The sequence below is a fragment of the Brassica oleracea genome, chromosome C3 (assembly GCF_000695525.1).
Source record: "Brassica oleracea var. oleracea cultivar TO1000 chromosome C3, BOL, whole genome shotgun sequence".
Lineage (NCBI taxonomy): Eukaryota > Viridiplantae > Streptophyta > Magnoliopsida > Brassicales > Brassicaceae > Brassica > Brassica oleracea.
The window spans coordinates 43175681-43186740 of NC_027750.1; the positions used below are offsets into that span (position 1 = coordinate 43175681).

General features: G+C 39.8%; 2 protein-coding genes across 2 annotated transcripts; both read left to right on the plus strand.

Annotated features, from left to right (window-relative positions):
- The first annotated feature begins 2436 nt into the window (after positions 1–2436).
- On the plus strand, positions 2437–6117 carry LOC106328044 (peptidyl-prolyl cis-trans isomerase CYP71). The gene is made up of 13 exons (XM_013766400.1): positions 2437–2725; positions 2847–2932; positions 3021–3109; positions 3201–3443; positions 3539–3660; positions 3843–3918; positions 4015–4122; positions 4206–4382; positions 4581–4798; positions 4983–5115; positions 5230–5453; positions 5541–5694; positions 5779–6117. Exons 1-13 carry the CDS (start codon positions 2571–2573, stop codon positions 5860–5862), a joined length of 1869 nt encoding a protein of 622 aa, XP_013621854.1. The 5' UTR covers positions 2437–2570; the 3' UTR covers positions 5863–6117.
- A 365-nt stretch (positions 6118–6482) lies between these two features.
- LOC106330678 lies at positions 6483–7559 on the plus strand. Its single transcript, XM_013769112.1, has one exon. The coding sequence runs from the start codon at positions 6483–6485 to the stop codon at positions 7557–7559; it is 1077 nt and encodes a 358-aa protein (XP_013624566.1).
- The last annotated feature ends 3501 nt before the right edge of the window (positions 7560–11060 follow it).

The following is an 11060-nucleotide window of genomic DNA, read 5'->3' on the forward strand; positions in this document are numbered from 1 at the left end:
AGATGAATTTGAAGAAAGTGATGACCCAGATGATGGTTCTGCTGACGAGTGAACTTAAAGTTATGAAACTTAATTTTTTGTTTGTGGTTCTCATTATCTTGTTTAAGTATGAACTTAATAATGTCAAAAAATAAACGTTTGGATAAGTTAAGCCATTTTGTTATTTGGGGATTATAACTTATGTTGTTTGGGGTTTGTAGTATATAACTTATGATGTTTGGAGTTTGGGGTTTCGGTTTTTGGGTATAACCAAGTGTCATCTCTATTTCGTCGTAAACACGAAGTAAATAAAGACGAATTAAAGATGCAAACATTTTTTACAACGAATTCTTTTACGAGATATTATTCGCATTCGTCGTAACTTTGTAGTGATTTAACGATGACGAAGACACGAGCACCATATATTCGTACCTATCTCGTCGTAAATTTACTCAACATTAGGATGAATGCTTAGTTTCAAGCCTATAAATATGAACTTCACTCCCTCATTCGAAAATGCACAAGATCAATCTTCCATTCATAAAACAGAGTATAAATCTCTTCGAGAGATTTATCAGACGCCTGAGGATTCCTCCCCAGAAAATAATATAAATAATTTAGTTTCTGCGGGGGGATCCTTATGCTCTGATAACTCTCTCGAAGAGAATTTAAAGTCTTCCTATAAAAATAGTCGTCATAACCAAGTTGTTAATTTTAGTTGTACCAATTTCGTCTTTAATTAGTCGTAATCCAAACGCGGCCGTGTTTGATTCGTCATAATGTTTCACGCGGTCGTCTTTAATTCGTCGTAAATGCAAAGTAGCTGTCATCTTTAATTCGTCGTAAATTATCTGTCGTCGTAAGTGAGCCGTAAATTACGACGAAGTTACGACGCCTTAAAGACGAAACCTAAATCCTTATATAAACCTGGGCCGTCGAAGCTATTTTGATGCTCATTCATCTCTCTCTAACAACGACCTCGCCTCTCTATAACAAGTGACACATGCCACTTGAGAGACACATTTTTGTTGTTGTTTGTCTTTCTTACCCTCTACCTACATCATCCTTTTTATTTTTTTTCTCTCACAGTAAACATCGCTTTTTAGTTTCTTCTTCCTCCTTTTAATGTCTTCTCTCTCTTAAGATTTGTGGTTTCAATTTAATTTTCAAGACAATAACATTTCTCTTTCTTATCTCAGTTTATTTTGAAATTTGATTTATTTTCAGATTCGTGCTTAGTTTATGTTATCTTTATCTTTTAACTATTCAAAGTTTGAATCTTTTGTGCATCAATCCAATTTTCAATGATAATTCATATTGGTTTTAGATATGTAAACAGCAACGCTATTGGTTTTCTGTTTAGTTTGTAAACGAACCAAGTCGCAATAAATATCACTTGGAATCTTTAAACTGTCTCTTCTACATTTCAACTTCACGTTTCTAAAGTATTCATTTTGTGATGGTTCACCTCTTGACAGAGAAAAAGAGAATTTGAAATGGGAGCATTAGCGGACACTTAAGAAGAAGTTTTTATGGTTGGAGTACTCAAACATGGAACTGGAAAATGGCTTTACATATTTGCATACTCTTAGTACTACCTCTCTCTAGACCCGACCCCAACTCTCATGTCCACGCCACCCATAAAAACAGCCTCAACATCCACACTTCCTAAATCCCTAGCAGCCATATCCACACCTTGCTTTTTGCTGATAACCACATCCACATGTCCTATGTCCACAACAATACCATCCACCCCTCGCAAGTCCCAGACAACCACATCCAACACACGCTCTGTCCACAATACCCAAACAATATGCACATAGTGATCATACCCTTCACATGTCTCGACATCTATATAATAGCGGAGAAGATTTTGTAACAACGTAGTAAAAAAATAAAATAACGAAAAAGTGCCTTACACGTCTCAAATGGAGGTGGAAGAAATAGTAAGAGCATTTTTGTCTCAAATTCTTGCGTTCACACATAAAAATGTGTGTCACATGTAGAATGTGTATTATTGTGTAAACAAAAGTCAAAATGTTTTTTTATGTAATGCACTCTTAAAAGAAAAGCGCTTTTCAAATCTTAGACTCTGGGGAGAAGAAACGGTCTCATAGCTTTGAGTGTGGGTGAAAGCCCCTTGGTCCAGTGGTTTGACCAATGGTTTATTAATCTTTCTACACCAGGAGGTCTGGATTTCAATTCCCGGAGAAGATAGAATTATGCGAATTAAGGGAGAAAAGACTTATAAGAGATCTACAGCTTGGCACAAAGAGTACTGTGAAACGTGAATTCTATAGGACGACTCAGGTGACGCAGTCAAGCGTAAATCCTCATATAACAGGTAGAATTGTCGGTCGTAGAATCGTCTGTAATATTTCTCACAGTTAAAATAACATAATTATCGAGTGTTTAAAAAAAAAGCTTTGAGTGTGGTTTGGGTAATTGGGCTTGTGTGAGGCCCAGTAGAAAAACTTGGTTCATAAATCTCGAGTCCTCTCTCTCTCTCTCTCTCTCTTTTATTTCGGTGCCGTCGGAGTTGTCCCCAGCAACCAACAACAGTGGTTTCAATCGAAGTTTTGACGGAATCGATGGAGGAAGAACCTAAGAATGGAAGCGCGAAAGAATTAGCGGTGGTGGAGGAGGAAGAGCCGATGGTGGGGCCAGGACCTGCTCCACGCGTCAAGCGCAAGCGTCCGCTTCAGTTCGAACAAGCGTATCTCGATTCGCTTCCTTGTGCTAATATGTAAGCCTTCCTTTTAGGGTTTTACTAGCAAATAAGTTTGTGAACGAGTACGCATTATTGAGCTTATTGGTCCTTGGAATCAAAAGGATTTAGTATTGAAAGGTCTTTTTGTTTTGGTCAGGTATGAGAAAAGTTACATGCATAGGGATGTAGTTACACATGTTGCTGTCTCCGCTGCTGATTTCTTTATAACTGGAAGCATCGATGGTACTTTCTCTCAGATACTTATTGGCTTTACTCTCAGTTTTTTTACACATTCGCCAATTCGCTATTGTATCTTTTAATAAAAATCTAGGCCACTTGAAGTTTTGGAAGAAAAAGGGTGTTGGCATCGAGTTCGCTAAGCATTTTCGTTCCCATCTAGGTCCTATTGAAGGTCTTGCGGTGAGTATCCACATTTTCTAATGTTTTTTTTTTTTGTGTGTGTGTTTGTTTCTTGTTCTGTTATCAACAATGACTCGTTTCAACGATGTAGGTTAGCGTTGATGGTTTGCTATGCTGTACCATCTCAAATGATGATCATGCTGTTAAAATTTATGATGTTGTCAACTACGACATGATGGCCATGATCCGCTTGCCCTATATTCCCGGTGCTGTTGAGTGGGTCTACACACATGCGGATGTCAAAGCCAAACTTGCTGTTAGTGACCGAAACTCTTCCTTTGTGCACATTTATGATCCCCGCTCTGGTTCCAATGAACCCATTGCTTCTAAACAGGTCTGTTCTTCTTTTTTTTTTTTTTTTAATCTTGTTGCTATTTCTTGTGTTTTTTTTCCAGAGATTAACAGTTTCTTATATCTTTGTCGTTTCAGATACATTCGTATCCTGTTAAGGTCATGAAGTACAATCCTGTTTCTGACACAGTGATATCTGGTGACACAAAAGGAATCATCGAGTACTGGAGTCCAGCTACGCTACAGTTTCCTGAGGATGAGTATGTCCTTGTCCCTTTTCTTTTCCAAATTCCTTTTCTTCTTCCCATTTCGGTATTTTTTGTTTTTTATTTTCCTATCAGTTGGAGAATATCACGAAGAGGAGGCTATTGTAGTGAGATTTTTGTTGCTAATCTTTTTTTTTGGAATGTGTTTTGATTTGACTTTTTATTTCGTATTGTAGGGTAGACTTCAAACTAAAGAGTGACACAAATCTATTTGAGATTATAAAGTGTAAAACTACAATCTCCGCCATTGAGGTACGATTTAGGATCTTGTTTTGGGTATTTTCCATATGATATGTCCAGTGAAAATCATGGTGCTTTGGCGTCTAAATGTAGTGAACTTCTTTTCAGGTGAGTCTGGACGGTAGACAGTTTTCCGTTACATCTCCTGATCGTAGGATTCGCGTATTTTGGTTTGAAACTGGTAAACTTAGGCGGGTATATGACGAGTCTCTTGAGGTAGGACTACATATTCTATTCTTCTTGCCTTGCATGTTTTCACGTTACTCTTGAGTAATCTTAGATTGTATTGAAATTATTAGGTGGCCCAAGATCTACAGAGGAGCGATGCTCCATTGTACAGGCTTGAAGCAATTGACTTTGGTAGAAGAATGGCTGTTGAGAAGGAACTTGAAAAAACCGAGAGCGCTCCTCAGCCCAATGCAGTTTTCGATGAAAGCTCCAATTTCCTTATATTTGCCACTCTTCTTGGAATCAAAGTAAGAATTCATCTTATTATTTTCGTTTTAAATTACCATAGACTAGCATACCAGTCTAGTGTCCTGTCTCACATGAACATGATTCAATCAATGATCACAGAAGCTAAATACTTTTATTGTAACTATATGTTAACGTGGTTAAAGAAGGGTCTCTGCGGATAGCTGACTTATTTCCCTGTCTACCCTTCTGTTACCTAGATAGTAAATTTACAAACCAATACAGTTGCAAGGATCCTTGGAAAGGTGGAGAGCAATGAAAGGTATCTGAGAGTTGCACTATATCAAGGTGATCAAGGCGGGAAGAAAGTTAGAAAGATTCCAGCAGCCGCAGCAAATGTAAATGAAAGCAAGGAGCCTTTAACCGATCCAACTATCTTATGTTGCGCCTTCAAGAAACACAGGATTTATATGTTCAGGTACTTGACACATATCCGGCTAAAACAACTCATGTTTGTATTGCATCTTTAGAAAAAAATCAACCTCTTTTGGTTTCCCTAGATTTCCGTAGACATTTTTCTCCTGTCTCTATAATATTTTATTCTTACCTTGTTATCACCGAACTCTTTATGGAAATTAATATAAGGAAATTGAAATCTGCAGTCGGAGAGAGCCAGAAGAACCTGAAGATGCAAGCCAAGGAAGGGATGTGTTCAACGAGAAGCCTTCTGCTGATGAACTTATGTCTGTCTCAGATATTGGAAACTCATCCACAACGTCTCTCCCAGAGAACGTGGTATGTTCTTCATAACCCATCAAACTGTTTTACTAATCATTAGTAGTTTGTGATTTGGATCTTTGGCATAATAGCTCTCTTAGGTCCTCTTTTTTAATTGGAAATTTGCTTCAGATCATGCATACTACTATGGGGGATATGCACATAAAGCTTTACCCAGAAGAATGTCCCAAAACAGTGGAGAACTTCACAACACACTGTCGAAATGGCTATTACGACAACCACCTTTTCCACCGAGTTATCAAAGGATTCATGGTACAAACTGGAGATCCTCTTGGGGATGGCACTGGAGGACAGTCAATTTGGGGAAGAGAATTCGAGGACGAGTTTCACAAAAGGTAATATCATATTTTATTGTCATGCCAGCTTTTAATAAAAACGAAATGAATGTAAAGGCCTTAATTTGTGTTATGTTTTTCTTGTAGTCTTCGGCATGACAGGCCGTTCACAGTGTCCATGGCTAACGCTGGTCAAAACACAAACGGGTCGCAGTTCTTTATTACAACAGTAGCTACACCGTGGCTAGACAATAAGCATACAGTTTTTGGCAGAGTTGTGAAGGGAATGGATGTCGTACAGGTATGCAAATGAAAAATGAATGTTTTTATTGTCTTGCTAGCTTAGTGTGACATTGTGTCTAACCACAAAACCAAAAATGAACAGGGTATAGAGAAAGTGAAGACAGATAAAAACGACAGGCCTTACCAAGATGTTAAGATACTTAATGTCACTGTCCCTAAATCTTAGCATCTCCACTCTTTTCTCAAAGATAATCAAGAAACCCTAGGGTCTCGCTGTAGAATCTGAACTTTGGTCGTTGATTGTTCAAACTGTGGGATGTGTGTTGTGGCCGAGCACGTGACTTGGTGGTACCATCTTCTTGATACTGTTTAACACCATCTAATTTTGTTATGCAAGTACTTGGTGTTGGTGCTCGGTTTCATTTTCTTGTATTGTACTTCTACTTTATCAAAGTTCTATGATTGGACCAGATTTTCGGTATCGCAAGTTCATATTAATAATTAGTTATAATAATTAAAAATCACAAAATATAAATGGTTTATGTAGATTTTTTTATGAAAGAATATTCAAAGTATGTATTATTATTTTCCCGTTAAGTTTTTTTATATAATTATACTCGTTAAGTAACAAATAATAATTATACGCAATTGCGCAGACGAAAAAGCTTGCTTTCTGAAATTTTTTTTTTCTTACTTCTCATGGACTTCAATCTGTCCCAGGTTATGGGAAATATGTTTTTAGAGGAGGATGTACCGCTGAATCTTACAGCTGATGAGGATTATAGCACGGTGGTGAGAAGTGCTAGAAGCCTAATTGGTCGTCTCCTAAATCCGGAGTGTTAGAACATGGGACGAATGCTGAGAACGATGCCAAAGATCTGGAAGATTTATGAGAGGGTGAAGGAAATCGCTTTGACTAGCGATAGTTTTCAATTTGTCTTTGAACTGGAGACGAATATTCAGTCAGTAATGAAACATGAATTTTGGACTTTTGATGATTGGGGAATGGTGATGGAGAGATGGCAGGAAGTTCCACCAGCAAATTTCTTACAAACGGTTCTAATATTGATCCGAATTCATAAGATTCCAGTTAACTACTTCACATTTAAGACGATGGATGCGGTGGCTGGAGCTATTCGATATGTGAAGGTTATTGAGTATGACCCAGAAAAGCCACATTTACTGGAGTATGTCAGAGTCCAAGTGATTATGGATCTACAGAACCCGCTAAGAGACACAAAGCTAGTGAACCTCCCAAAAGGGTGTTCAGCAACGGTGGACATTAAATATGAGAGAGTTCGAAAGAAGTGTTTCCACTGTCTACGTCTATCTCACGAGAAACAGAAATGCCCTCTCCTGAAGAAAGGCAAAGGCAAAAACTTTCAGCACACAGAACGACAGCCTGAGGGGACCCTTCCAGTGTATCATCGACAACACTCCAATAACTTGGTGGAAACTATTATGCCAATGCTAGCGCCATCAGTTCCCCCAGGTTTTCGTCATCTACCTAATGTAGTGGCTCTTGAGGTGTTTGAAGAAATGCAGTTATACATGAACTGTGTTGATCCAGAAGAGAGGCGAATTAGGGAATTTCGTATGAAAAAGGTTTTGTCAGACCTATCTAAAGATCCAATCGCCCAAAGATCTTGTCTTAGACTGGAGAGTCAACCAGTTATATCCACAGCTCTCAATACTAATGTGGATAGAGTTTTTGACTTCAGACTCGCAGAGCATCACAGAGAACTTAACGAGACTGAGAACATCAAGAATGCCAGTTCTTCTCATGGGGGACATAAAATGTCAGAGAACCCTCTTGTGATCCAAGAAGGCAACAAGTTAATGTTGTCGACAAACAAGACGAGCCACAAAGAGGCTACAGAACGAGTAATCCCTAATTCTCAGGGGAACATTCCACATCAGTAGCAAATGTGGAAAGTGCTGGTGACTTCAACCCACTAAATGAGACGACATGATTTGTCATTGGTTGCGAAGAAGCTTCGGTCTCTGATTGCAGGAGCGGATAGAAAGTTGGGAAACGCAAACAAGCATCATGGACTAGGAGACAACATAAGCACAATGAGAAGAAATCAGTTGGTGAAATGGCTGAAAAGAAGACTGATCTCAATGACGGGGATAGAAACATTAAAAGAAAGGCGGCAGAATATGGAGAGGTGTCTTCTAAGACTTACAAACAGGCTGACGGTTTGATGGTTCACCAGAAACCATCCACGTCTCCATGACGACGCTCAGTTGGAACTGTCGGGGATTGAGGAGCAACCTGACAGTTCGACGCCTTGAGGAAATGTGTCGTGAGCATTTCCCGGATTTCTTGTTTCTTCTAGAGACTAGAAACTCTAGTAGACACGTATCAAATTTTCAAAGCTCGTTGGGTTATGATCATAGCTTTATGGTGGATCCAGTGGGGCTAAGTGGAGGTTTGGCGCTGTTTTGGAAGAATAGTTATGAAGTGGAGATACCTTTTTCATCAAATTGGATTATTGATGTTAAAGTCAAGATTGGTTCACTCTGTTACTTTATGTCTTTCGTCTATGGTGATCCTGTCCGCCAACGAAGACAAGAAGTGTGGAATATGCTACAAGATATAGGGGAACAGCGTACTGGAGGCTGGTTTTTGGTTGGGGATTTCAATGAGATTATGAATAATGGAGAGAAACTTGGAGGCCCTGTACATCAAGAAAGCTCTTTCTTTCCTTTCCGCTCTATGGTCAAAGAGTGTAGGATAAAAGAAGTCCCGAGCTCTGGTAACGTGATGTCTTGGGCAGGAGTCAGAGAGATCATAACCAATGGATTAAAAGAAAATGTATGGGTAAAATGCAGGATAGACAGAGCGTTTCGGAACGCAGAATGGTTCAGATTGTTCCCGAGAGCACACACTACTTACTTGGAGAAGCTAGGTTCTGATCATAGACATGTCTTCACAAGTCTAGCCAAAAGTATCCAAGGACGTACATGTCGGTTCTGTTTTGACATAGATGGTGCGCAAAACCAGAAGTTCTGGAAATCATACGGAAAGGTTGGAACATTCAGGGTGCAGGATCGTTTGGAAGAGTAACTGATCGTATCAAGACGTGTCGAAAAGCCCTATCAATATGGAAGAGAAATTCAGACAGCAACTCTAAGAAGAGGATTATGAGATTACAAAGGAACATTGAGCAAGAAGAGGCTAAACAATTTCCTGATATGAGGATGCTAGCAGACATGAAAATTGATCTAGAAAAGGCTTTCAAGGAGGAAGAGAGTTTCTGGAAGGAGAAGAGCAAAAATACCTGGCTCAAGGAGGAGACAGAAACACCAAGGTCTTTCATGGATGGGCTCAGGTGAGGAAATGAAAAACAGAGTTGCTTCTCTCATTGATGACAGAGGAATTGAGCAGTTTGAGGAAGACAGGAAGAGAGACATTGCTGTAAGTGACTTCGCCAACTTGTTTCGATCATCCTCCCCTGCAGACGCTACTGAACTACTAGAGGGTTTGGAAGCTAAAGTCACGGGAAGAATGAATCAGACTCTAACGAAACCTGTAACGGATGGAGAGATAAAGAAAGCGATTAAGGCAGTGAAGAGTGATAGTGCTCCATGAGCTGATGGAATGACCGGGAAATTCTTTCAAAACTACTGGAATATAACAGGGGCTCAGGTAACAAGAGAGGTCAAAGAATTCTTTGCTGGTGGAGCTCTGTCACCAGAATGGAACTTTACCCATCTTTGCTTACTACCGAAGAAACCAAACCCCAATCAGATGACTGATCTGCGCCCTATCAGTATTTGTCCAGTGGTTTATAAAATCATCTCCAACATCCTATGCTTGCGCCTTAAGACGGTTCTACCTCAGTTGGTCTCGCAGACACAAGGGGCTTTTGTTGCTGGCAGACTCATATCTGATAACCTTCTTATAGCACACGAGATGATTCATGGGTTGAGGACAAACCCGAACTGCAAAAGTGATTATCTGGCTATCAAAACAGATATGTCCAAAGCATACGACCGGGTTGAATGGAGTTTCTTGGAGGCTCTTTTCGAAAAAATGGGTTTCAGCAGTGTATGGATAGGATGGATTATGAAGTGCATACGTTCAGTCACGTACACGATACTCTTAAATGGACAAACACACGGCCACATCACCCCGAAAAGAGGAATTCGACAGGGAGATCCGCTATCTCCTTTCATTTTCATTCTCTATGCTGAGGCTCTTGTACATGTCATGAACAGAGCGCAAAATAGAGGGACTATTCATGGAATGCAGTTAACGAAGAGATGTCCTTCAGTACAACATCTTCTCTTCGCGGATGATAGTTTGTTTCTATGTCGAGCCAACCTGCCAGAAGTTGGGGAATTTCTGCGATGCCTTAAGCTGTATGGTGATTCTTCGGATCAGTTTATAAACTTTCAGAAATCAGCAATCACATTTGGAGCTGGGATAGACCTGATTATGAAAAGGCTTATTGCAGAGATGAGTGGCATTGAAAATGAAGGTGGAGATGGTAAATACTTAGGCCTACCTGAGTGTTTCAGTGGTTCTAAACAGAAGCTGCTGGCTTTCATTGGGGAGAAACTCAACAAAAGACTCAAATCTTGGTTTGCGAAAAAATTTTCTCTTGGAGGCAAGGAAGTACTGCTGAAAGCGATAGCAATGCCTCTCCCAGTCTATGCTATGTCCTGCTTTCGACTCACAAAACATCACTGCAAGAAGATCATGAGTGCTATGTCTAGTTTTTGGTGGGATGCTTGTGAGGATAAGAGAAAAATACACTGGGTAGCTTGGGAGAAACTCTGTATGTCAAAGGAAAATGGTGGACTTGGTTTCAGAGATATTGAGATATTTAACCAAGCTTTACTGGCAAAGCAAGCATGGAGACTCTTTAACAATCCTGATACATTGTTAGCGAGAGTTTTCAAGGGTCGCTACTATGCTTCATCTGATGTCCTGGAATGCGGAAAAGGGCATAGACCTTTATATGCTTGGCGTAGCATCTTGTTTGGCAGAGACCTCCTTAAAAAGAGCCTAATCAAATCTATAGATAATGGAGAATCGACACACATATGGTCGGAGAAGTGGATCATGGACTCTTGCCCAAGACAACCGGTCAACAAGGAACTCTCCATCGAATAAACTAGGAAGGTCAGCACGCTCATTGATACAAATGGGAAGTGGAGATATGACGAGCTTCATAAATTATTCCCAACCAATGAAGTCAAAAGAATTCAGACAATTCAGCCAGGAAGAGAAGCTGACAGATACATATGGTCTCTGACGGATCAGGCTCATACACAGTCAAAAGCGGGTATTGGCTCGCAGCCAACAATGTCCTTAATTCCTCAGCCGCTATTTGTCCATTGGAACAGAGAAAACTGGATTTGAAGAAGAAATTGTGGAAAGTCAAGACCCAGCCTAAGATAAGATTATTC